Genomic DNA, 26,097 nt, shown 5'->3' on the forward strand with positions numbered 1-26,097 from the left:
TGGGGTTGTGTGTGTGTGTCTGATTGCTGATGGGTTAGGGGGAGAAACAGGGGACATACTGTAAAACAGCTCAAATTCATCTCCCTCTCTACCTCTGAAGAGAACTGAAACTGACATAGCATAAGGACAGACTGACGCACCATCCTTAACGACAAGCCAATTTAAAAAAGCACTCATCCAATTAACTCTGGGCCTTTTTCTACTAGGAAATTGTTGTTGGGGATGACTATAGTGTTGTGTCTTTGCTCTCTGAATTGCTAGTCTCAGACACAGACTGTGCAGGGCGAGAGGGGTACAACAAAGACAAGTAGCAGTACCCTCTCTCTCTCAGCACACCCAATAAACATAGTCTATTACTGCCAGATGTACACACACTCACGCACGCACGCACGCATACAGTACATACATACAAACACTCACGCTTGTGGTTGTTCTTGCGCTGGAAGGGCAGGGTGTGGCGCTCAGAGTCCTCCTCACCCTCCTCATCCCCCAGGTGTGTGTGGGTGTAGTGGTAGCTCAGGCCTGGGCGGTTCTTGTAGCGCTTCCCACAGACTGAAACACGCACGCACATGCACACAATGAAAAAGCATAATCAAGAGATGTAATTGATTGGTGCTTATTACAGAAACAACATAGTATCTATATAATGCAGTGTTTTTCAACCTTTTTTGAGCCACGGCACATTTTTTACATTGGAAGAATCTTGCGGCACACCACCAACCAAAAATGTTACAAAATGACACTCTGTAGCCTGATACAGTATATATAATTACAATATTATATACATTTCCTCTCCTGTTGTTTTTTCTGGCAGTGCCTTGCAAAATAGGAAGTTTTCTCTAATGGCATCTCCATCCACAAAACGCACATTGGCCAAGAGCTGAGAATGTCCACTAATATCCGTAGACTCATCAAGTTACAACGCAAATTTCCTACTGATGCGTATCTTTCCCAAAACATGACTTTCGATGTCTGTAGACATGTCATCAATACGCCTGGCAATTGTGTTATCTGAGAGCGGGACTTTAGCTATGTCTTTAACCGCGTCAGGGCCGAGCATCTCGTTGACAATGGCTTTGCAGGCAGGTAGTATTAACGTCTCTGCCACAGAGTGGGACTTTTTTGATTTAGCTACGAGTTCAGCAACTAGGTAACTAGCTTTGAGGGCTTTCTCATTTACCTTTGTGGTTTTTCTCATAAAAGTTGCCTGTTTCTCTGTGTTTTCACGCCATCGGCTTGTTTTGAAGCGACGGGTGTTTCGTTTGGAGATGGCGTTTAAGCTTGCTTGGCACCATGGCGCTGTTGGAAGATAGCTTTCGCTGTATTGCCTCGAGCTCACCGTCTTTGCTTTCTTGTTACCACCACTCATACTAGGGCCTTCACCTGGGTCAGAATCTTGTCCAGGGCCCAGTTCGGAGTTTACATTTTTTCCTTTTTAAAAACTTCTCCATCACTGTCACCACGACCTGTCGCATGCGTCACTAATTCTCTTGTCTCTAAGAAGGAACGAGGCAATTAGCCTGCTGCCACCCGGACGAATATTACATTACTCTGCCAGTCACTATATTACAGCACAGACACTCGACAATGGCATTTTATTTGCAGATAATAATTAATAAATGTTCATTTAAAAAAAAGTGAAATTGGATAATTTCTCACGGCACACCCAACGATCTTTCACGGCACACTAGTGTGCCGCGGCACAGCGGTTGGGAAACGCTGATATAATGTATCTCGTTATGGGGAAAGTTCCCAGACACAGGTTAAGCCAAGTCTTGGACTCAAACACAGTACAACTTGGTTGATTCTGCATCCGCTAACGTCATCATGTCACCTTTGTTGTGTGAACAGAAAAAGTGACTGAATGTGTGTGAGGGAGAGAGAGAGAGAGAATAAATTAAGCAATACTCACTGTCGCAAACATACGGCTTGTCTCTGTCCTCAATGGAGGCTGGCTCTTGTCTCTTCCTCATGCCCCCTACACCACAGGCCTGCAGAGAAGACACAGACTGGTGAGTTCTCACTCCTCACTAGGGCTGTCATGGTAACCGTGCCACCGCGCCACTGTGGTTGTGTCAAGCCACCCGTGGGGTTAGAGCAAACAACCGCCATTGTTGCGTTTTTTCCAGGTTTTTTATTGTATTTTATTATGTGTGACTTGCTACATAATTGCTTGTACCCCAACACATATATTGAGTCATGATAACTGAATCTCGGCTTTCTAACCATGCCAAATGTGTGTCTCCCAATAATGAGTGATAAAGAGCTGGTTACAGTCAGGGTATTATTGAACACTGATTTGGAGAAATCAACACCCAAAGTTCACTATTTTTTAGGTAACGATATCGCATTCCAATCACGGCACCATGAACACTCGCACCACGGCTCAACTTATTCAACCTGTATGGATATGGCTTAATAGGAACCGCCTTTACCCTGTCCACATTGTGTACTGCTATGGACGTACGACCTGGCACATCAGCAAACAGAGAGGGGTGAGAGCCCACCAGGGCTCTAACATCAATCCCTCTTGGCTTCCTCTCCCAGCTGGGTATCCAAATCGGCCACCTCCGCAGTATTCTGCAGCTGAATGCTCACCGGTAAAACGTGAGGGCTGCTGATACCACCCTTATGCCACCTCACTGACTTCCTCCCTAGTCATAGCGGTGTTGATCAGTGGCTCCAAACCCGGATCTTGCTGCTGCTTCTGAATTAGCACTTCTCTACTAAACTGAAGGGAATGTGTTCCCTTTGTAGAGCATCATATAATAATATCAGTTTCCACACAAAGGTTTGGCTGAGACTTTTGGCTATATTTTGTTAATAGCAAAACATTGGAACCAGATTATCACTATGTGCAAAGAATTGTTGAGTTTGTGCAAGAAAGGTCAAATAGAATGAATCAAATGAGGCTTTAATAATACTGTATACTTTGTGGGCGCCTGGTCTATGATGCACAACAGTGGGACAACCAATGGGAATAGAACAGGCAGAAACAGGGGTTGCGGTGAAATCAACTTAGGGCTTTTATTTATAAGGTGCGGGGAAAAGGGAGGGGCAAAAGGCAACTCAAATCTTCACCGGGTTGGCGGTTGACGTTACGTTGCTCTGTCTGGTTCTTCCTGTGGTGAGAGAGAGAGAGAGACAGGCCAAAGTTAGTCGGGTATAGGGTCCCTGCCACTGACCTCTTCGCCCTAGCTCGGCTTTGGCTTCCTCTGGTTGGTTGGGGTTCCTCTTCGGTTTCCAGGCCTTCTCTCTTGTTCCAGCACGAGACTGGCTTAACGGGTGTCTGGTCTCGACTCGTTCCTCCAGCCAGTCTGTCTTCAGCTTGTCCTGGGGAGTATAAAAGGCCTCAGGATTGCATAGCTAACTCAGCACACCTGTGAGCGGTAAGCTGAGACACCTGAGTGGGGCGGAGTCTCTAGGACATCGATTTAGGGTAGTACCTCCCATCCAACACCACACCCCATGGCTGCCTTTGCCTGCCTTTGTGGCCACCAGGTGTCCATGTGGGGCACTGCTCACCGGCTGGGCCATCACATACCCCCCCCCCTCAGCTCCGAACCACGGTGGGGAGCGACAGACCAACAGCAATCATCCCTTCTCGACATGGCATCGGCATTCCCATGAAGCTTTCCGGCCCTGTGTTCCACTGAAAACTTGAAGTCTTGCAGGTTATTCTGGCATTCTTATCTTTGTTATGGGCCATCGCTGTTGTCCTGCCTGGGGTCTCAGAGAAGACATCTTTGCTCCTGGCAAGCAGTTCTCCGAGGACCTGTACCTGTCTGGATGACAGCTGGTTGCCCATTTTCACTGGCGGCAGACTCTGGGGAGGCAGGTTAGCTACGAAGACATTGGAGGGGACAGGGAGAGATTCATGCCATGGCTTCAGTAGGTTTATGTGGTAAATTTGCTTGCCTTTCCTTCGGCCTACCTGTCGTCTCCGGTAATTCACTGGTCCCACTCGTTCCATCACTTCATACGGCCCTTGCCATTTGGCTAAAAACTTGCAGGCATTCGTGGGGACCAAGACCATCACTTTGTGTCCTGGTTTAAATTCTCTCACCTAGGCTCCCCAATTGTACACCTGGGCCTGTTGTGCCTGGGCTGGGGGGACGGTTGCTGCTCCCAGGCTTCCTTGGCCACATCCAGCATGCCCCGGGGTCTCCGTCCGTACAACAGTTCGAATGGTGAAAATCCGGTGGAACCCTGTGGGACTTTACGTATGGAGAAAAGAACATAAGGTAGCAGCTGATCCCAATTCTTACCATCCACATCTACAACTTTGCGCAGCATGTGTTTTAGGGTTTTGTTGAACCTCTCTACGAGTCCATCTGTCTGAGGGTGATAGACAGAGGTTTTAAGTTGTCTCACCTTCAGACTTCGGCACAGTCTTTTCATCACCTCAGACATAAAACAGGAGCCCTGGTCTGTCAGGACTTCCTCAGGCAAACCCACTCTACTGAAGAGCAGGAACATCTCTCGGGCGACCATCCTTCCTGTGGCTGAACGTAGGGGAATTGCCTCTGGATAGCGGGTAGCATAATCCAGTATGACTAGGATATAGCGGTGGCCCCTGCTAGACGTCGGGAGGGGTCCGACAATGTCCATGCCAATCCTACTAAAGGGGGTTTCAATGATGGGAAGGGGTATCAGTGGATTTCGGTACGCTACCTTAGGAGAGTTGATTTGACACTCACCAGTGTCGGCAGTATTCCTCCACGGCTCTCTTGACCCCCGGCCAGTAGAAGCGGCTGAGAATACGGTCATAGGTCTTCTCCCTCCCTAAATGCGCCCCTAGTAAGTGGGAGTGGGCTAGGTACAACACCTTGAGACATATTCTCTGGGGACAAGCAACTGCTCACAGACTTCCGAGTTTTTTATTGTTACTCGGTATAGCATCTTATTCTTAATCATGAAATGGGGGAACGACACTTGACTCACCCCCTCCTGGTTTTGGCCCTCGACCACTTGGACATCCCTCCAGGCTTGGGTCAGGTTGGGATCCTGCAGCTGGGCTGAACCAAATCGTCCAGGGCTAAGAATTTCCTCCGCCTCGACTTGGGGAAACTCCGAGAATACCTCATCAGACTGTATCTCTTCCAGGGGCTCCTCCTCAGCTGCACGTCCAGGATCCGTGGCTGTACTTTGCCTGTGGAGGGGCCTATCCACATGGTCGTCGCTGGTTTCAGCAGGGCTACCATCGGGTGATGCGGTGGCGCAAGCCAGGTGGGTGTTGGAGGCCTTCTCCGCCTTCACCGGGCGTCTTCGGGTTCGCCGTTTCGGGTTCCTTAACTTCTCCGGCCAGTAGTGGGAGAAGAGTGGGCTGTCTCGGCCGAAAAGCACCGGCACTGGCAGTTGCTCTACAACCCCGACCCGCAGAGTGAACCGTCCTCGGGGAGGATGACCTGGACCTCCGAGGTGGGATACTTCCGGGTGTCTCCATGGATGCAGGACACGGAGATCTCTTCTCCCCAGGTGGCACTAGCAAATTGCGGTCTGACGAGAGAGACCATGCTTCCGGAGTCTAGGAGTGCTTCTGTGTCTCTCCCACCCATCTTCACAGGACACTTTGGGGCTGGTGCCCCCTCGTGGACCCAACAGGTAGTGAGGTGCTGGCAGAAGAGGCCCTGACCACCCGTAGACGAAGCAGTAGGCATCGGTTCATCCCGGCCTGGACACTCTCTGGCTAGGTGTCCCTCCCGGCCACAGGAAAAGCAACATGGGAGGGGAGGAGGCATCAGCCCTCGCCTTGCCGTCTGTCCGGTCCAGCCAGTCGGTGTCCGGGCTGGTGGCGTGCTCACAGCTTTAAAGTTATTATGCTTGACACTTTCTGACCGCATCAGGCTACCCATCACCCTGTGATTCTCCAATAAGGCTATTAATGATTCTACACTCTGAGCCCCCTGCTGGGCGACATGTCGTTTGGCAGTCCCCGGAGGCATCGGTCAATCACCACTCGGTCCACTATAGGTGGCCCTGCACCTTCTTCCAGCCAGCTCTTGGTGTAATGGGCCAGTGTGCCCGGACTGGGACGGCAGGGTCATAGCTCCAGTCATGCACCCGCTGGGCCCGAGCGGGAAGGCTAAGTCCATACTGAGCAAGGATGGCAACCTTCACAGTGTCGTAGTTCATGGCATCTGCAACGGAAAGGTCCCGACAGGCTTTCTGAGCTTCCCCAGTCAAGAAAGGCATTAGGTTGTTCGCCCATTCTGTTCTTGGCCACTTCTCCCTTACGGCAGTCCTTTCAAACAAGGCAAGATACGTCTCAACGTCATCATCCGGCGTCTGCTTGGTCAGCACATCTCGTGGCCGTCGCTCTCGCCTTCCGGTTGCCTTGCACAACTCAGCTACAGCTGACTGCAGCGTGGCCTGAGCTGTCAACATCGCTCTCAGGGTTTCTTCCATGCTTAAACCCCCTTTTTGTTTTTTCGTTTTTTCGTTCTGACGTGCTCTATTCCAACCGGTTTTCCCACTGATAGCGAGGACTCAGGTTGCCCGCATTCTCCACCATATGTGGGCACCTGGTCTATGATGCACAACAGTGGGACAACCAATGGGAATAGAACAGGCAGAAACAGGGGTTGCGGTGAAATCAACTTAGGGCTTTTATTTATAAGGTGCGGGGAAAAGGGAGGGGCAAAAGGCAACTCAAATCTTCACCAGGTTGGCGGTTGACGTTACGGTGCTCTGTCTGGTTCTTCCTGTGGTGAGAGGGAGAGAGAGAGGCCAAAGTTAGTCGGGTATAGGGTCCCTGCCACTGACCTCTTTGCCCTAGCTTGGCTTTGGCTTCCTCTGGTTGGTTGGGGTTCCTCTTCGGTTTCCAGGCCTTCTCTCTCGTTCCAGCACGAGGCTGGCTTAACGGGTGTCTGGTCTCGACTCGTTCCTCCAGCCAGTCTGTCTTCAGCTTGTCCTGGGGAGTATAAAAGGCCTCAGGATTGCAGAGCTAACTCAGCACACCTGTGAGCGGTAAGCTGAGACACCTGAGTGGGGCGGAGTCTCTAGGATATAGATTTAGGGTAGTACCTCCCATCCAACACCACACCCCATGGCTGCCTTTGCCTGCCTTTGTGGCCACCAGGTGTCCTTGTGGGGCACTGCTCACCGGCTGGGCCATCACAACTTATACAACTTTACAAGGCAAATACTTCATAGAGAAATGTTACATTCTGAGAGAGAGAGAGATGACCACAGGTCATTCAAAACAATGCTACTCACAACATGATGAGAACCTCACAACAGGCCACAGGAAAGAGAAATAATGTATCCCTTTGCCCCTGTGATATAGACTTAAGTATTTAAATTAGGAGCTGTTTTGCAAGGAGACCAATCAGAATTCAGTTTGACACTTCAGAGAGCTCATAGCCATTTGTCATATCGGGGGAAGGTCAACTCAAGAAGATAGGGGCAGAATTTAAATGCTCCCCCTTCACTCATCCTCGCAAAGATGGTATCAGCAAGCGGGACAGTCTCATCCACTGACTCACTACGGGGAGTGTTTCTTGGTCCCCAACAATGCTGCTCACGTGTCGCGCAAAACGGTTGAGGGGATCTCCCCATCCCCCTGAGACACCGACACAGTCCCCCTTGACATAAAGCTCTCATACCCAGTGGTGGCCCTCAATGGGTACCAACAGGTACCCCCCATCTACCAGGTACTGCAGACCCCTCCCCACCCCACCCGTCTACACCCCAAAATCCGGTCTACCGTGTACGCCGGCTGTCCTCCGATGAGACGAGGTGGAGGAGCAGGGCGGGGAGGGGGGGCCAGGGGGCAAGAAATAACGGGCTTGAGGAGGGAGACATGAAAGGTCAGGTGAACCCGCATGGAGGGGGGGAGTCGCAGCTTGTAGGCGACCGGGTTCACCCGCCTAATGACCTGAAAGGGGCCCACGAAGCGGGGGGACAGCTTCCGGGACTCGACCCGGACGCTTGCGGTTGGCCTGGAGCTGGGACTTGGCCGAAGCCCTCTGGAGCGCCACCCGCACCCGTCTCCAGGTCCTGCGACACCGACTGACCTGGGCCTGGACCGAAGGCACCTCTGCTTCCTCCTCTTGCTGAGGGAACAGGGGGGGTTGGTAGCCATACTGGCACTGGAAGGGGGACAGACCAGTGGAGGAGCAGAGGAGGGTGTTGTGGGCGTACTCGGCCCAGGCCAGTCGCCGGCTCCAGGTCGCAGGGTTCCCGGAGACGTAGCACCTCAGCACGCCCTCCAGGTCCTGGTTGACGCGCTCCGTCTGCCCGTTGGACTGAGGATGGAATCCGGACGAGAGGCTGACGGAGGCGCCGAGGCTGGTGGCGAACGCATTCCAGAACCTGGAGACAAACTGGGGACCCCGATCCGACACCACATCCTGGGGGAGACCGTGGATCCTGAAGACGTGCTGCACCATCAGGTCCGCGGTCTCCTGGGCCGAGGGCAGCTTGGGAAGGGGGATGAAGTGGGCCGCCTTAGAAAACCGGTCCACCACTACCAGAATAGTGGTGAACCCATCAGAGGGGGGAAGGCCTGATATAAAATCCAGAGAGATGTGGGACCAGGGGCGCTTGGGAATGGGAAGGGGCCGGAGGAGACCCGCCGGGGGCCAGACGGGGGTTCTTGCTGCGCGCACACACCGCACACGCTGCCACGAAGGCGTGCGTATCCCCCTCTGCCGTGGGCCACCAGAACCTCCTCCGGATGTGAATGAGCCTCCTCCCAAGGAGCCCCCTTGACCTGGAGGCGCACGGGGATAGTGCGCTGGGTGATAAGGCCAGCTCCCAGGGGTCGACCGTCCAGAGCCCGGACCGGAATGGGCTCCGCTAGCTGGATGAGCGGGACTCCCCATCCAGCCGCCAGGCTCGTGTCCATCAAGTTCCCCGCTGCTCCAGAGTCGACCAGGGCGAGGATCCTCTGTGGGTCAGAGCCCCACTGCACTGCGATCCGGAGAAAGGTCCGGGAATCTCCAGGAATGGAAGGTGGATCCCGTCCCGCCAGCACCCCCCCAGATACTAGCGGGACTCTCCGTTACCCGACTTCTCCGGGCAGGCAGCGCAGCGGTGACCCGACCGGCCGCAGTACAGGCAGCGGCCCTCGCTCAGGCGGCGCTGTCTCTCCGCCTTCGAGAGGTGCGCTGCTCCCAACTGCATGGGCTCCTCCTGAGGGTCCTCCCCAGGGAGACGGGGAAAGGGTAGGGAGGCACATGGGGAGGCGCGCCGCATGTCAACCGTCGCTCCCTTAATCTCTCCCGGCGACGGTTGTCCACGCGTATAGAGAGGTCGATGAGGTCGTCCAATTGCTCAGGGAGTTCTCGGAAGGCGAGATCGTCCTTCATCACCTCCGAGAGACCCTGGGCGAAGAGGATGACCAGCGCCCTCTCCTCCCAACCTGCCTCCCTCGCCAGGGTCCTGACCTCCACGACGTAGTCCGCCACGGACCGCTCACCCTCCCTCCGGACATCCGCCGTATCGTTCAGGTGGTGGTAGGCGTGGCTCCCGTGCTGGGGTCTGGGGAGCTGGAGCAGGTGGTGTCGGTGCAGGTACAGCGGCGGCCTCCCGAGCCTCCGACATGGAGCGGACCATGATGGTGAGTCGATGGAGGCTCTCGGCCACCTGCTGCATTCCCTGCTTGTGCTGGGTTAAAACTTTACGCTGTGCTGCGGATTCCTCCTGCAGCCTGAGTATCTCCGCTGGGTCCATGTTGGTCAGAGATTCTGTTAGCGGGTGGTAGTGCGGTGGACCCAAGTGCGGAGAGATACTCAGACGACAGCGTAAAGTATTTCTCAAAATGGGGTTTTAATCATAAAACTGGGGAATGGTATACAAACAAACACTGGGACCAAAGGGTAAAACAAGGGTGGAGAAAACAAACTCCATAAACCAAGGTACACACTTAATAAGTGGAATAACTCGGACAACGGGGTAACAACTGGAAATGGCAGAACAGACGGGCAGACAGGGTACTTACAAACAGACAGAGAGAATCTCTGACAAGGACATGGGGAAACACACAGGCTATAAATAACAAACAGGGGACCGAACACACAGGTGTAACAATTCAGGGTAGATTGCGAGGCCACTGGCCCGTATCGCCAGAGGAGGGCGCCAGAGTCACCAGACAGCAACCTCAGGCGTGACACATGTCTACATGCCTAAATGCATTGAGTTGCTGCCATGTGATTGGCTGATTAGATATTTGCGTTAACAAGCAGTTGAACAGGTGTACCTAATAAAGTGGCCGGTGAGTGTAAACGTTGTGGGTTAACGTTTGCCGGATGTTGCTGATGTTAACAAAAAGAGAATGCAGGTAGCAGGAAGCTGTTTGAAATGAAAGTTAGCAAAAAGACAAAAAGCTGTTACAAAAATTAGTCGGAGGGCTCACATGGAGCGATGAAGAGGTCAAATGCCTCTTGGAAATATGGGCGGATAACTTCATAAAAGAACAGCTGGAGAAAACACAAAAATGCAGATACACATTGTGGTTCGATTCCTGCTGCGACCATATATAGTGAAAAATGTATGCACTCACTCAATGTAAGTCGCTTTGGATAAAAGCGTCATCTAACTGGCATATATTATTATATTCATATATACAGTAACAATTTGCGCAAGAGGGGATTTCATTAAACCGGTGTACCAGTATATCAAGGTGCGCAATGTCCTAATGAGAAGTGGCAGTTCGGGGGATGATAAGGACAAGTTCCCACTGTATGATGACCTGACAAAATTATAGGGACAAGACCAACAAGTAACCCATTCAACATTATCGAGTCATTTGTCAAGAACCCTCCGGCTCCTACCCAGTCATACAGATGACCCAGACAGTGGTGAGTTACTAAATTATTACGTTGGCCTATGCCCCTTCATTTACGTAAGAATATATATTTTCGGTTTGGCCTTTTTGTTTTTGTTGTGACTGTGTGTCCTTTTGATAACCTTTGGCGAACGATCTTGCATCAGGACATGATTTTCTATAAAACTGTGGTGCGCTTGCAATTGGGCAATGTGAAACGAACCGAACTAAATGAAAAAAATACAATGTAACAACCAAGCGAACTTTGAGTCGAACTTTATCAAACAAACTAGGTGTGAAAGCGCCCCAAGTCTCCCCCGGTTCTCTCTGTAGGGTACGGAATTTCTGTTGGTATGCCTCCGGAACGCAGCTACCACCGCCTTTAACAATTTCATGATGCTCTGAGCCCACCGAATCCAGGGCTTCCTGGGCTTTCCCCACTAACACATTCTGCAGTAATATGTCCAATACCGTGCCGGCCAATTCATCCTTTTAGCTATCTTCTCAAACGAGGAAAAGAAAATATCCACTTCCTGCACATTAAATGTTGGCATTAATCGTAAACAAGTTTCAAGTTTCAAGTTTATTTGTTACGTCTCGTACACGAGTGCAGGGAGTAAAATTCTTGGGCTCGGTTCCTTGACAATGCAGCATACAATACAAATAATAGAAATACGCAGTAGTGCAATGAGGTAGGACAAGACAATAAGTGACATAGTGCAAGATAAGTGAGACAAGACAATAAGTGACATAGTACAATATAAGTGACACGGTTGGACAGTGACGATGTTGGGGACACAAGACAGTAGACATGACACAATTTCAGTATAAATAGTAGAGTAAAAAAGGAAAGTGTTCAGTGGAATGTCATTATTATTGCACTGAGCCGTTGGTGTAAGAGGTGTTGTTAAAGTGACTATGTGCTGGTAGAGTCCATTCTGTGGTTGTGCTGGGGGTAAAGTCATGGGTTCGGGGTAGGCTTGTTCATGAGCCTGATGGCCTGGGGGAAGTAGCTGTTGGAGAGCCTCTGAGTTTTGGCCCTGAGGCTCCGGAAGAGGCTCCGTCTTTTGGACGGCAACAGTTCAAAGAGGCTGTGATTGGGGTGGCTGGGGTCTCTGATGATCCTCCGGGCTTTGCTGACACATCGCTTGTTGTATATGTCCTGGATGGAGGGAAACTCACATCCACTGATGCGCTCAGCTGTCCGCACTACCTTCTGCAGCGCCTTGGTTGAGGGCGGTGCAGTTGCCGTGCCAGGCAGTGATGCATCCCATCAGGATGCTCTCGGTAGTGCCCCTGTAGAAGGTACGCAGGATCTTGGGCCCCATGCCAACCTTCCTCAGCCGCCTGAGATGGAAGAGGTGCTGCTGTGCCTTTTTCACCACCTGATTGGTGTGCTCGTCCCAGGTGAGGTCGTCGGAGATATGGACGCCAAGGAACTTGAAGCTGTTGACCCTCTCTACTGCGGACCCGTTGATGGTGATAGGGTCCTGTTCCCGGCCTTTCTTCCTGAAGCCCACCACCAACTCCTTGGTCTTGTCGGTGTTGAGAGAGGGGTTGTTCTCCTGGCTGTATTGGGCCAGGCGGTCGACCTCTCTCCTGTAGGCCGTCTCATCGCCGTCTGTGATCAGGCCAATCACTGTGGTGTCATCAGCGAATTTGATCACAGAGTTGGAGCCATGAGTGGCCACGCAGTCATGGGTGTACAGGGAGTAGAGGAGGGGACTCAGGACACAGCACTGGGGGGCTCCTGTGTTGAGGGTCAGGGGGGTGGAGGTCTTTGAGCCCATTCTCACCACCTGTCGTCGGACCGACAGGAAGTTCAGTATCCAGTCGCATCGGCCAGGGTTGAGGCCTAGGTTCCTCAGCTTGGTGTCGAGCCTGGAGGGGACAATAGTGTTGAATGCTGAACTGTAATCAACGAACAGCATCCTCACGTAGGTGTTCCTCTTCTCCAGGTGGGTGAGGGCGAGTGGAGTGCGGTGGCGTCGTCAGTGGATCTGTTTTGCCTGTAGGCAAATTGGTGAGGGTCCAGGGTGGGAGGGAGCATGCTGCTGATCTGGGCCTTGACATGCCTCTCAAAGCATTTGCTCACGATGGGAGTGAGAGCAACAGGGCGCCAGTCGTTTAGGCATGCTACCTTGTTCTTCTTCGGCACTGGGACAATGGTGGATTACTTGAAGCAGGAGGGGACTATTCCTGTGGAGAGGGAGAGGTTGAATATGTCCGTGAACACACCAGCCAGTTGCGCTGCGCACACTCTGATCACCCGGCCTGGGATGCCGTCTGGTCCGGCCGCTTTGCGGATGTTGATGCGCCCGAACTGCCTGCGCACGTCTGCTTCGGTGATGACCAGGGCGCTGGCAGTGCTGTCCGCGGTGTGCATCCTCTCTGGTGGGATGGCGTTGGAGTTCTCGAAGCGGGCGTAGAAGCTATTCAGCTCGTCCGGGAGAGAGCTAGCTACAGTAGCTGCGCAGCCAGGTCTCCCTTTGAAGTCTGAGATGGTGTGTAGCCCTTGCCACATGCTGCGTGAGTTGTTGCTGCATAGTTGTGACTCTATCTTATTACTCTATTCCCGTTTGGCTACCTTGATCACTCTGCGGAGGTCGTAGAGGGCTTTCTTGTCGTTGGTGATGTCACCGGATTTGAAGGCTGTATCTCTCGCGGTGAGTGCAGCTCTGACTGCGCTATTTATCCACGGTTTCTGATTTGGAAACAGCTGGACAGTCTTTGTGGGGACAACTTCCTGTATTCCTGTATGCCACATCAAAACGTTCTTGTTCCTGCTGTCTCAGCTGTTCGCGTTGTAGGTCCAACCTGGGTTTTTCTAGTTCCATCTGCATCATTCAGCATTGTATGGTAGGATTTGGCACACTCTTTCAGTTCTCCCAAAAATATCTCAATCATTTCCTTTTTCTTTTAGTCGGTTGCCGGCAATTCTACTTCACTTGTAACACTTCAACCACCTGCTGTATCTCTGATTTCATCCGCTGCCACAGACCTTCTCGCTCGATTCCCTGGGCGCAAAACGCCCCCACATCAAAAGAAGCCATATTGATATACTGATCTCGTACACAAAACCCAACACAACAACGATCACACGCGCTAAACAACACCAAGGGGATCGGCCACTTTAGCGCCACAAATGCACCAACATCGATCAATCACTCCTGGACGAGCCCCCAATTGTTACGATCTAGTCTGCTAGTCCACCTGTTCCGGTTCCGTGTAAGGTCTACCTAGCCTAGCCATTAGCTTGTTAACTCTTCCCTCAGTGTGACATAAACATGAGACTTGAACTGTATGGTGTAAAGTTGTTGCAAATATCACGTTGTTGCAAACAGTAGCCCAGCAATTTGAGTTGCTCCAACCGAGTCTCGAACTTGCGACCTCTGACTTGCCAACACACGTAACATCTCCTCAAATACCCGATGTTAACCAGCCGCGCTATCAAAAAGCCAGCAATTCGACAGTGCGGGTGGAGGTATTTGAACTTCAGGAGTGAGTTTACCATCTCAACTCAGTTACATAGGTGTGTGTACCTGCGAAGGAGATGCGGTCACTTACCAGGACGCAGTTGAGTCCTGATACTCTTGCATCAGCCAGCCCACGCTGTTGTCTTGGAATGTTCATTGATTAGGATAAGGTCCAGAAAGTCCATGCAGGGAGTGGGAAGTTTCCATACAAGCAAGCCACGCTTCGTTTCTTTCATATTTCCTCCTTCTTTATTTCCCCTGGGGGAGAACCGGCCAGTGGCCTCCGCTGTGATCGCCCCGTGAGGTGTGACTTGCATAGTGTAGTGTCTCCTAGGGTCCTCCTCTATTCTATCTTCCCCCTACCTACATCACACTAGGACACGTATAGCTTTAGACTAATGGTGAAACTTAAATTTGTTTACAACAGTTTGTTCTCATTTATTTTTTATGTTTCCTTGAACTATTAAATTGGTTATTTTGTATTAATCCGTTAATCTCATTCGTCCTATTTGCCTCAATGTAATATTGTGTGCTAATGGTTCTGCTAAAAAGCACGACATACTCGTGACCAGGTTTTCACATTCATGTTATTTGTTAGTGTAGATAGTCATCAGACTTTAAGTATTGCACCGTGTACTGCAAACTTTACGATTTCTTCCACTCTTGCATGGCAAAAGCATATTGTCATTCTGGTCTGTAGCCTAGACTCAGGTATAAGTGTCTGTCACGCACGGATGAACAAATTCATTATTAATCATATTATATATTTTGGAGTCAGATACTGTATAACGTAATGCTATAAAGTTTGTTAGGGAAATACATGTACAGTTCTTTATCCCTATCCTGTCTTTTTTTCACCTCTTCACCTCACATGATGACACCTCGCAGGGATGTTTGGGCTCCAATTAACAACACAGGTATTTGAGCTTTGCGTAAACACTTACAAAGAGGATTTGCACAAAATGGAGAGAACTGTTTTGCCATCATCTAATGAGAGTTGTTTAGAGTCCATCCATGATTAGTCTGTCTAGACTCTTGCTCTGCACGTGCACACGCTCCACCCCAGAGTCTGTCAAACATAGCTTGTTCAATGGCTATTGAGCAGTCAAGTGTGTGCACTGTTGATGTTCAAAATTAAATTACTGGTTGGGGGAGGAGCTTTCTCAGACTCAACAGAATTTCGCCCGCAGTGTTTCTAATGGGATCCGATCACATTTGGTAATTTTTGGGGGTCTCAATCGCTAAATGCCCGTATAAGTATAACAGGCATTGTGTCATAGATACAGTGGCTGTGAGAAGACGCTGATCTATGATTCAATACAGTAACCCATGAGATATCAATGTGTGTCTGTTTATGATTTTAAGAGTAAATGTGATGGCTTCTTCAGTGTTGGTGTAAGGTTGCTACTGTACTATTGGCTGCCCCATAGCAGAGGGGAGGAAAGGAGGAGGCTAACATGGAGGTATTAACGAGCTGCCATGGCCTGCACTCACACAGTACCATAGGACAGGAAATTGATGTCGCCATCAGAGAGGCTAATCAGCTGAGTTTGCATAACTTGCAGTGGTAGAAAAAGTAGCTACCTGAAATTAACAGTGAACTGAATCGGTGAACGCTTGTGGCTGTGTAACTCAGTGAGAGATCAGTTGAGAGACAAGTTGAGTAACAACCCTCTTAAGTTCTCTTTCTTTCTATTCTCTTTTTTACACTTGCTCTTCATTAGTGGTGGTTCTCTAGGGCAGAACTTACTCTCCTTTCTAGTTGGATAACAATATACAGTAATACCCCGACAAGTGTGAAAAGGAAAAAAGAGTAGGGTTTTAGACCTTGAATGTTAAGTTTCCATCTAGAGTAAATACTTTGTTTTGGCCTCACTATGATTTTGGTACAGTACTGGTAAAGAGGATAAGAGTTTGATGTAAAACAGCCTTCCACAGTGAATCAGGTGTCAGTGTTCCCGGGGTGTTTGTCTCACCCGTCCTTTGTTGCGGTTCTTGCGTTTGGGGACGTCATCCTCCATCTCCTCCACATCCAGTTCATGGGTGAAATCACCAACCAGCAGCTTCTGAAGGAGCAAACACAGAGACTAGTTCATTCAGGAGATACCAGCCATCAAACAAACCAGTTTATACAGTGCCATGGGACAGTGAAGCATTTGTTCTTCTTTCGGCTCTACACTCCAACACTTCAAATTTGGATTTGAAATCAAACAATTACTATGAGGTTAAAGAAGATATGCTCCGCTTTTATTTTATGGTATTTGTGTACATATTGGTTTCACCATTCAGAAATTACACCACTTTTCTATGCATAGTCTCCCTATTTTAGGGTACCCAAAAGTAATAGGACAGAGGGGTAGCTAAAGCCTTCGAAATCTTTTTGTAGCCTTCACCTAACTTGTGCCTTCCTACAACTTTATCCCAGAGGCCTTTTGAAAGTACTTTTCCAACCATGGTGAAGTAGTGGAATCCTCAAGAAACAGCTGGTTTTATTCTGAAGTAATCAAAACCACGACAATTGATGTCAGGTGGGGGGCAATTAGCCTGGTGTTTGATCTGGAAGTTGATTGGTTGCACCTGAGCAAGTTTATAATGGTATACTCTAAGGGGCTGATCACTTGACCAAACCAGGTATTTCACTAATTCATTTTTAATAATTGTCCAGAATTTTTACATTTTTTATTTTCACTTTGATGATGAGGGTTATAATGTATACATACAGCTCAAAAAAGTTAGATTTGATTCATTTTAATTTCCAGGGTGTAATGTGACAAAAGGTAAAGATTTCACAGAGTATGATGACTTTCTATAGGCACTGTACATGCCCAAACCTAACACCCCCTGCACCATGTTTCACAGATGAGGTGGTATGCTGTAAATCTTGAGCAGATCCTTTTTTCTCCAAACATTCCTCTTGCAATCACTCTGGTACATGATAATATTCATCTTATCTGTCCACACAACCCTTTTCCAGACCTCTGCAGGCTTTTTAGGCACTTTTTAGCAAACTGTAACCTGACCATCCTTTTTGAGGGTAGTTTGGCCGGTGACGTATTCTGCGGATAGCAATCTCTGACACATTGACGCCTACCTGTTGGAGAGTGTTCCTGATCTATGAGGAAGTTGTTTTGGGGTTTTTCTTAATCATGGTGAGCATTCTTCAGTCATCCATTGTGGATGTCTTCCTTGGCCTACCAGCATGTTTGCGATTGCTGAGCTCACCAGTGCTTTTTTTCTATGTTTTTGGCTATGTTTCAGATTTTTTTTTCTTTCAGATTTTTCAGCCTAATAATGACTTCCTTGATTTTCAGTGACACCAATAGCAGACTCCAAAGGCGAATGCAAAGCTTAGAATCAATACTAGACATTGACAGCTCTCTTATGACTGCACAAATGATGTGACAGAACACAACTGACTTACCAGAAACACCTGTCAAGCCAATTGTCCCATTACTTTTGGGTACCCTAAAATAGAGGGACTATGCATAAAAAGTGTTGTAATTTCTGAATGGTGAAACCAATATGTACACAAATACCATCAAATACAAGCTGACAATCTCTACTTTAACCTCATAGTGGTTGGTTGATTTAAACTTCTGCAGTGCAGAGTCATAATAAGAAAAATGCTTCACTGTCACATTACTTATGCAGGGCACTGTATACTGTAGGAGACACCAGTACATCAGACGGACCAGTTAAAGGCACCATATGCAGGATTGTGCCTTCTTTAAACTGCAATGGGAATCACAATGACAATTCAGAATAGTGACTCCTCTTCTCTCCCTCCCCTTGCTCAATGCAAACTATTTATAACTGAAACATTGAATCTGTCAATCACACATTTTTTTATTCAGCGAATGTGTTAGTTACATGACCTTGAAACTAGCAAAGGACCTGTGTGGTTGAAATTCAGTCTTTATTTAGTTTGGAAATGTTTGCAAAAACATGAAAACGGAAATGAACCAGCCAACTCACATTTCACATGAAACGAGTGATTTACCAGCAACTGTGCATTCATACTGTGACAGAAAACCCTGTCACGGACACCCTACACTATGCCATTACCAAGCCCCATTATCTCCCGAAACTACCTGCCAGCTCCGTGCTGTGAAGCCGTGTCTGTCACCGAGGACGAGGGGGCACACTCGGTTGCGTGATTGGCTAGTCACAGTACAAACTTCTCCTGCTAAACCTGAAGTTACAAACAAATCCCCTCATTCCCCAAACAAAACTCAGACAAGGCTATAATGTCAAACAGGAAATCTGAATACATGTTAGAAACTTGTTTCCGTTGCTTAGGTCGGCTTCCAGCACTGACAAATGCTTGCTTGCAGCTCAGGCAGTAGCCAATGAGCAAGTTGCAGGTTACACACCCACAGCAAATGGTAGGCACCCAGAAACGTCCCAAACATTTTGGAAAAGGGATTCAGGTAGAAGGCCAGGCTCTTGGCAGGTGCACGAACTGACTGCCTATGACTGCCAATGCATCATAAGTAACGATTCAGCATGGTTATTTAGTGACATTTTCAAGGGGAAAAAGCTACATATTGCACCTTTAATATAGGAGATACCAGTCATCAAATTAACCAGTTTATATACTGTAGGAGATACTAGTACATCAGACAGAACAGTTCATATAGGAGATACAAGTACATCAGAGACTAATGTCACTAAGTCAGAGTCTGCATGAATGGAGAGTCCGATGGCGAACCGTAACGCAAGTGGGGCTGGGGGGCGGTTATTTATCCGGTGAATTTGACCAGCTCAATAGTCAGCACCATTCTACTGACACAGTTGAGGAGGTGCTTGAAATGGACAGGGAATAGAATGCACACTGGTCATCTGTGAAATGATGGCATTGCAAAACATCTTCAGCTAACTCATTTTGTGCAATGTGTGCAAGTCGGGTTGTAAACAGAGGGCAGGGCAGAACAGGAGGGGCATCGCAAGCAGCTCAGATGGAGCTACAGAGACCAGTTCATATAGGAGATACCAGTACATCAGACAGACAAGTTCATGTAAGAGACAAGTAGGCCTATGGTTAAAGGGCCAATATGGGATTCAAACAACACCTTAACACGTTCACCTTAACACTTTTTTTGGTAAACGGCCGAGGGATGGCGCTGGAGAAATATAACCATTCTCAAATAGAGAATGGTTACATAGACGGAGCTATGGATGCAAGGACTGACCATCCATGAGATTAAAATGATAATTTTAACAATGTTTTGAAGCCTTTGACAGTGTCTGTTTACAATAAGTCAAACAAGCTTATATGTTGGGTTCTGATGTGGTAGTTAAACTAAAGTCATGAGGTGTTTATAAGTTATATTTTTCAAGAATTAATGGCTATATACAGTATATCATTCATTTAAAAGTAAAAAAAAAAATGTACCAATCCCAGTCCCTTTAAATAGAGACCAGATCATGATTGGGGGGAAAAAACTGAGAGCTAAGAATAGTAGAGAGAGGGAGTGTATCAGACTGACCAGTACCAGGAACATCATTCTGTTATGTAGACCAGTACAGGTGGTCTACCTCCTTTTTACACAAACATCAACCAAAACGACCTAGCAAACATAGTGCTACTATCAGGCAAGAAAGGCAACTACTCGAACATTTAACTGGAAAATCTCAAAAATCACATCATATTCCGCATGTGTATAATACCACAACACACTGATCTCTGAGAGTACGCTTGAAGAAGAAAAAAGACACACACACACACACAACAATCCTTATCATCGCTCTCCCTCTGGTTACACACACACAATTTCTCTGTAAAACACACTTGGGGTGGGAGATTCTGTCAGTGGGGACGTGTAATCGCTGCAGGGGACTGTGTCATTGCCAACTAGAGACACTGATACTACCACACAGGGCACAGAGAAGAAGGGAGGGAGAGAAAACAAGGGAGGAGAGAAAGAAAGAAGGGGAGCAAGGTAGAGAGGGGGAGAGATTTGGTAAAATTATAGAGTAAGAGATAAAAAATAAAAAATAAACACTTCACAGTTAAGAGAGCCATTGTGAAGCAGAGGAAAGGGCAGAGGGCCTGAAAGTGTCATTAAAGTGTCAAGAGAGACCAAACTCATTGGTAGCTAGATTCAAACTCAAAAGTGCAATTGCATGTGTATTTGGTACATTTCTATAGAAAATAAAGATTCCTAATTCCACAAAGGAAAGGTAGAGAGAGGATTAAGACCAGGATGGCCAGTGGTTGATTTGTGAGGGGAGAGTAGTGAAGAGGTTTTAAAGGTTACAAGGAGGGAGCAAAGTTTGGAGAAAGCAGATGACCAGGGCATGAGAAAGCAGGATATGGTAAACAGAAAAGAGAAGCGGATATAAATTTAACCAGTTGTGAACATTCCAAGTGGAAAGGACAAAGAAGCTGAGAGCAGATTATGGAAACCAGATACACTTATTCCGTGAGAAAAACAGGATAAGGGAGAGAGGGAGTGAAGATTTATTAAAACCCTAATAAACACTGCGATTGGTAGGTGAAGATAAGGTCAACCGTGCCAGGCACCAGAATCACAGTAATAAACACAATGAGCTCATCATCAATATGAAGTAACGTGAGAACTGTCTTTAGAAATGGGAGGGGAAACCAGGCCATGACGAGATGTAGGAACCGAATGTTATTGGTGGATGCAGCCAGGAAGTAGAAATGATTTGCATATGAGGGAGGTAACCTATATTTGAAAGTATAAAATGGCGGACTGAAATGATAACAGTAACTCCTTTGCAAACGTGTTCACTTTTATTACTTGTGAATAAAAGTCTCTGGATAAACCATCAGCTCTAGTCTTTGGCATTTGATTTCAAAGTATTTTTAACGTGGTATTCCACCACATGTACCTGAGTGATTTACAGCACTGCTCACCTGACACTCGCTCATATGCTCCTCCTCCTTGGTTTCCACCTTCTTGTCCAACATTTCTCCACTCAGCAGCGACTCCAGCACTGGACCCTCGGGGATACCCCCCTCCTTCTTCAGAGACGCCTCATAGTCTGGAACACACACACACACACACACTCTTGTAACACTTTAAAACTCCCATAGCTCTCATCTTCCCCAGATAGATTAAAGGGGACATCTGGGATTGGGGTACATACATTTTTTTTACTTTTCAATTAATAATATAGCCATTGATTCTTGAATAATAATTACCCCATCAGAATCCAAAATATAAGCATGTTTTATATACCTGTGTTTGTAAACACTGTAATTGTAAACAAGCACTGTATAAATGGTTAACACTATATATTTTTTTTTATCTCATGGATGGTCAGTCCTTGCATCCATAGCTCTGTCTATGAATTTGAGAATGGTTACATTTCCCAAGCTCCATCCCTCAGTTGTTTACCCAAAAAGTGGCAGGGTGACCGCTTTGTTGTTGTTTTAATCCCAGATTGTCAGATGTCAGCAAATTCCTGGTAGCCATCCACCATATTGCCTTCACCTTGCCAATGTTTTCAACTCAGTGTAAATAAAGGAGAGGGGACCAGTTTCAAGTATTGCGATGCAGCCTAAAGCTGACCTACTGTACAGAGACGGGCTGCTATGTAACCACCAAGCCCACTAACATATCCTTTTGTTTCTTACCGATCTTAAACTCAATGGGTCCTAGCCTTGGGTCCTCCAGGATGTTTAGCCGTCTCTTCTTGCGCCAGCAGCGAGCGGGGTAGGTATACAGCTGTCCTGGGGCCAAACCTGGGGGAATAATAAAGAACCCCAAAGACATGTGAAACATGAGACATATAATATAGCCAATATTACTGTATGTATCTCATATCTGGTTATAATTCACTCTGTCAATATGGTTATTCTTTATTTACTTTAGATACAAGGAACCATTTAATTTGACATCATAGTGCACCAGCTTTGTTTTTTGTGTAAAAATATGCAGACATACAGTATACTGCGTGCTCTCTCTCTCTTTCTCTGTGTAGTATCAGTGTTTTTGAGAGAGAGAGAAGCAGAGAGAATGAGGAGGGAAGAGAGAGGGAGAGGGGGAGGGTGGGAGGGAGAGGGGGAGAGAAAGATAGGGAAACACCTCTCTGGTGGCGACAGAAAGGGGAGGGGGCAGAGCTACAAAGGGGGCAATAGGCTGGAGAGGGGAGAATAGCTAGAAGACCCAGGAGTGGCAATGTCTGCAAGCTACAGTTGAAGTCAGAAGTTTACATACACTTAGGTTGAAGTCATTAAAACTAATTTTTTAACCACTCCACAGATTTCATGTTAACAAACTATAGTTTTGGCAAGTTGGTTAGGACATCTACTTTGTGCATGACAAGTAATTTTTCCAACAATTGTTTACAGACAGATTATTTCACTTATAATTCACTATATCACAATTCCAGTGGGTCAGAAGTTTACATACACTAAGTTGATTGTGCCTTTAAACAGCTTGGAAAATTCCAGAAAATTATGTCATGGCTTTAGAAGCTTCTGATAGGCTAATTGACATAATTTGAGTCAATTGGAGGTGTACCTGTGGATGTATTTTAAGGCCTACCGTCAAACTCAAACTTTGCTTGACATCGCGGGAAAATCAAAAGAAATCAGCCAAGACCTCAGAAAAAAATTTGTGGACTTCCACAAGTCTGGTTCATCCTTGGGAGCAATTTCCAAATGCCTGAAGGTACCACGTTCATCTGTACAAACAATAGTACGCAAGTATAAACACCATGCACACGCAAGATGGCGCCGAGGAAGGCTGCCGTGTCTCACGCTCCTCCTCACCTTTTTATTGTTTTAACTTATCTTGCTAGTTTATTTTTATATTTACGCCTAACTCTCGGTAACAGGCGAACGGCCAAAGCGAGCCCTATCATACGATATGATAGAGAAAAACTTCTGCGCATTAAATCGTCGGTGGAAAACACTTTTTCACCACCACCCGCAAACAATGGCAATCTACCCTGGCTACCTGCTGCTTCACCTGGACAATGGAGGAGACGGAGGAAGCGAGGCTCGCGGGCTGGAGTGCTGGTCAGGCTGAGGAAACGTGAGAACCGGCCTCCTCTCCCCAGTATTCTTCTGGCGAACGTCCAGTCACTGGACAACAAGCTGGATGAACTCCGGAGCAGGATGGCGTTTCAACGGGACATTAAGAACTGTAACGTTATGGTTTTCACGGAGACTTGGCTCGACCCTTCGGCCCCAGATTGCGCCATTGTTCCACACGGATTCTCCATTCACCGCCAGGATAGGACAATGACATCGGGGAAGAGCAAGGGGGGAGGTGTCTGCTTCATGGTGAATAACAAGTGGTGCTCAGACGTGGAGATACTTTCATCGGACTGTTCTCCCAATTTAGAGCACCTCATGATCGGATGTCGACCTTATTATTCGCCCAGGGAGTTTACATCGGTTGTGCTTACAGCTGTCTATATACCACCAGACGCTGATACCAACCAAGCGCTGCACGAGCTGTATGGAGTTATCGACAGGACGGAGACCTCACGGCCCGAGGCTGCTTTCATTGTGGCTGGGGATTTTAATAAAGCCAACTTGAGGAAAGTCCTGCCGAGATACCGCCAGCACATCAGCTTTCCTACGCGAGGCGCAAACACGCTCGACCATGTTTACTCTCCCTTCCGCGACGGATATAAGGCCCTCCTACGACCCCCATTCGGCAAATCTGACCACAGCTCAGTACTGCTTCTGCCTTCCTACAGGCAGATACTCAAACGTGACAGGCCGGTGACGCGGACCATTCAACGTTGGTCTGACCAATCAGACTCCGCATTACGGGACTGTTTCAGCACTACGGAGTGGGATGTGTTTAAGGACGACAATTTAAACACACACACGGACTCGGTGATTTGCTACATTGGCAAATGCATTGATGACGTCGTGCCGCGGATTACTGTACGGACATTTCCCAATCAGAAGCCCTGGGTTAATGGAGAAGTCCGAGCCAAACTTAAGGCACGGACTGCCGCCTACAACTCAGGTGATTTGGAGGAGTACAGCAATTCCAGGTATGCACTCAGGAAAGCTATTAACATTGCTAAGAGACAATACAAGGACAGAATGGAGTCCAACTTTGAGGGCTCCAACTCAAGGCACATGTGGACCGGACTCAGAACAATTACAGACTTTAAAGGGACTACGAGTGTGACTGAGGAAGTGTCTCCATCTCTTCCAGATGACCTTAACATCTACTTCGCACGTTTTGAGAGCTACTCTCCGGCTGAGGAAGTACAGATGGACCAGGACCCCTGCACACTAGCAATAACAAGGGCAGATGTGTGCAAATCCTTCAAAAGGATTAATCCACACAAGGCCCCTGGACCGGATGGCATACCTGGCCGGGCTCTCAGGGTGTGTGCAGATCAGCTGGCAGGTGTGTTTACAGACATTTTCAACCTGTCACTGCTCCAGTCGGTGGTCCCCACATGTCTCAAAAAGTCCACCATCATCCCCATCCCAAAGAAGTCAAAAACATCCTGCCTCAACGACTACCGACCAGTAGCACTCACTTCCATCGTCATGAAGTGCTTTGAGCGGTTAGTCAAATCATTCATCACCTCCTCCCTCCCTGACTCACTGGACCCCATGCAGTTTGCATACAGGGCAAACAGGTCCACAGACGACGCCATCGCCCTCGCCCTCCACACTGCCCTCTCCCACCTGGACCAGAGGAACACATATGTGAGAATGCTGTTCATTGACTATAGTTCAGCATTCAATACCATTGTGCCCTCCAAGCTCGCTGTGAAGCTCAGGGACCTCGGGCTCAACACCACGCTTTGTGACTGGATCCTGAGCTTCCTGACGGGCAGACCCCAGGCAGTGCGGATAGGAGGCGCCACATCATCCACCCTGACTCTCAACACCGGCGCACCCCAGGGCTGCGTGCTCAGCCCTCTCCTCTACTCCCTGTTCACACATGACTGCGTGGCCACACACAGCTCCAACACCATCATCAAGTTTGCTGACGACACGACCGTCATCGGCCTGATCACCGACGGCGACGAGACGGCGTACAGAGAGGAGGTGAGAGCCCTGACATCTTGGTGCCAGGACAACAACCTCCAGCTCAATCTCAGCAAAACTAAGGAGCTGATTGTGGACTACAGGAAGCGGCAGGGAGCCGGGCACGCCCCTATCACCATCAACGGGACGGCAGTAGAGAGAGTCAGCAGCTTCAAGTTCCTCGGGGTCCACATCTGCGAGGACCTGACCTGGACTCACCACACCGACGCCATCACAAAGACGGCAAGACAGCGGCTCTTCTTCCTCCGCAGGCTGCGGAGGTTCAACATGGACTCCAGGATACTCTGCAACTTCTACAGGTGCACCATAGAGAGTATCCTGACTGGCTGCATCACCGCCTGGTACGGCAGTTGCTCCGCCCTCAACCGTAAGACATTACAGAGGGTGGTGAAAGCTGCCCAGCACATTACCAGGACGGAGCTGCCATCCATGGAGGACCTCTACACTCAGCGCTGCAGGAAGAAGACTAACCGGATTATTAAAGACCCTCATCACCCCAGCAACAAACTGTTTCAGCTGCTCCCGTCTGGCAGACGCTACCGCAGCATCCGGTCTCACACCACCAGACTCAGGGACAGTTTCATCCCACAGGCAATAAGACTGTTGAACTCCTGAGCTACTTAGCTCACCACAATGACACTTTAACTATGCCACTTTATAACATGCCACTTTATAAAATGCCACTTTATACCAGTCGACATCTGGATAAAAACGTCTGTTTACATTTCACTTTTTACATTTTACATTTACATTTATTTAGTTTTGTATTTAGGTAATTATTGTTATTGTTGTTGTTTCTTTTATTTTTATTATTTACACTTCTTATTGCACTGTTGGAGGAG

The 26,097-nt window shown here is 48.3% G+C and overlaps 1 protein-coding gene across 1 annotated transcript in view; it reads right to left on the minus strand.

The window, feature by feature from the left end:
- Positions 1–26,097, minus strand: part of LOC310824243 (zinc finger protein neuro-d4-like) — a gene marked incomplete at its 3' end in the record, with an annotated part of 128,091 nt that overhangs the window by 52,766 nt on the left and 49,228 nt on the right. The window contains exons 4-8 of the mRNA XM_083697077.1: positions 21,854–21,961; positions 21,131–21,258; positions 16,224–16,313; positions 1,913–1,991; positions 421–552 (exon numbers count right to left, since the gene is read on the minus strand). Of these exons, the coding sequence (XP_083553203.1) occupies positions 421–552; positions 1,913–1,991; positions 16,224–16,313; positions 21,131–21,258; positions 21,854–21,961 (537 nt within the window). The remainder of the gene's footprint in view (positions 1–420; positions 553–1,912; positions 1,992–16,223; positions 16,314–21,130; positions 21,259–21,853; positions 21,962–26,097) is intronic.

The sequence above is a fragment of the Argentina silus genome, assembly GCF_951799395.1.
Source record: "Argentina silus genome assembly, chromosome: Y".
NCBI classification, from domain to species: Eukaryota; Metazoa; Chordata; class Actinopteri; order Argentiniformes; family Argentinidae; genus Argentina; species Argentina silus.